The 1,028-nt window shown below is 49.8% G+C and overlaps 1 protein-coding gene across 1 annotated transcript; it reads left to right on the forward strand.

Moving 5' to 3' along the window:
• Positions 1-210: 210 nt before the first annotated feature.
• On the forward strand, positions 211-759 carry LOC121876104. Its single transcript, XM_042381042.1, has one exon. It carries the CDS (start codon positions 211-213, stop codon positions 757-759), a length of 549 nt encoding a protein of 182 aa, XP_042236976.1.
• The last annotated feature ends 269 nt before the right edge of the window (positions 760-1,028 follow it).

Raw genomic sequence — 1,028 nt, forward strand, 5'->3', positions numbered from 1 at the left:
ACCGTGAGCTTGCCATTGTGCCGGGGAAAACCTGGTATCTCCCACATCACCCAGTATTGAACCAAATAAGCCAGGGAAGTTGAAAATAGTTTTTGACTATGCAGCAACGAATGAGTCAGTGCCCCTGAACCGCCAAGTGATGCATGGCCAGACCTCAACAACAAATTGATGGGAGCCCTCATTAGGTTCCGACAAGAAAGGGTGTCACTCATGGCTAAAATCCACCAGGTACGAGTACTGCCCGAGCATCGAGACGCCCTGCGCTTCCTGTGGTGGACAGACGGCCAACTATCGGCTGACCAGGTCACTTACTGGATGAAGGTACATCTCTTCGGGGAAGTGTGGAGCCCATCATGTGCTGGATACGCACTACGACGAAAATTCCAAGACGACGGGCAAAGGCTCCATGAAGAAATTAAGAAAGCAAGTCGTAACTTTTATGTCGATGATCTGCTTCTTTCAGTAGCATCACCAGGGAAGCCGGCGATAGTCACTCACCAACTGAGGCAGTTGATGAAGAAAGGCGGGTTCAGACTTACAAAATGGATCTGCAACCACAAAGGGGTCCTCAGAGCAGTCCCACAAACGGAAAGAGCCATGGAAGTGAAAGAAGTACTTTTGAAGGATGACAGGCTCCCAACTGAGCAAGCATTGGGAATCATGTGGGATCTAGAGAATGACGAACTTGCAGTTCGCATCCAGATCCCAACGAAGCCACAAACGAAGCAAGGTCTCCTGAGCATGGTCAGCTCCATATAAGACCCATTAGGAATCATCGCTCCAAGCACCATACGAGCCAAAATCATATTCCAGGACGAGTGCAGGAGAGGCATCGGGTGGGATGAACAAATGACCAAAAACAACAGAGCTGCTTGGCGGCAGGGGCTAAATGAACTTCCCCACTTGTCTCAAGTACGCATCCCTTGATGTTACCAACCTGAATGCACAAATCCAATAACTACGGTACACCTGCACCACTTCTGCGACGCCTCCCAGCAAGCATACAGGGCTGTATTCTACCTCAGGAT

The sequence above is a fragment of the Homarus americanus genome, unplaced genomic scaffold (genome assembly GCF_018991925.1).
Source record: "Homarus americanus isolate GMGI-L3 unplaced genomic scaffold, GMGI_Hamer_2.0 scaffold34921, whole genome shotgun sequence".
NCBI lineage: Eukaryota > Metazoa > Arthropoda > Malacostraca > Decapoda > Nephropidae > Homarus > Homarus americanus.

What these genes read in the sequence shown, in the direction of transcription:
- LOC121876104 (XM_042381042.1), top strand. Translation starts at nt 211, where the DNA reads ATGGCTAAAATCCACCAGGTACGAGTACTGCCCGAGCATCGAGACGCC.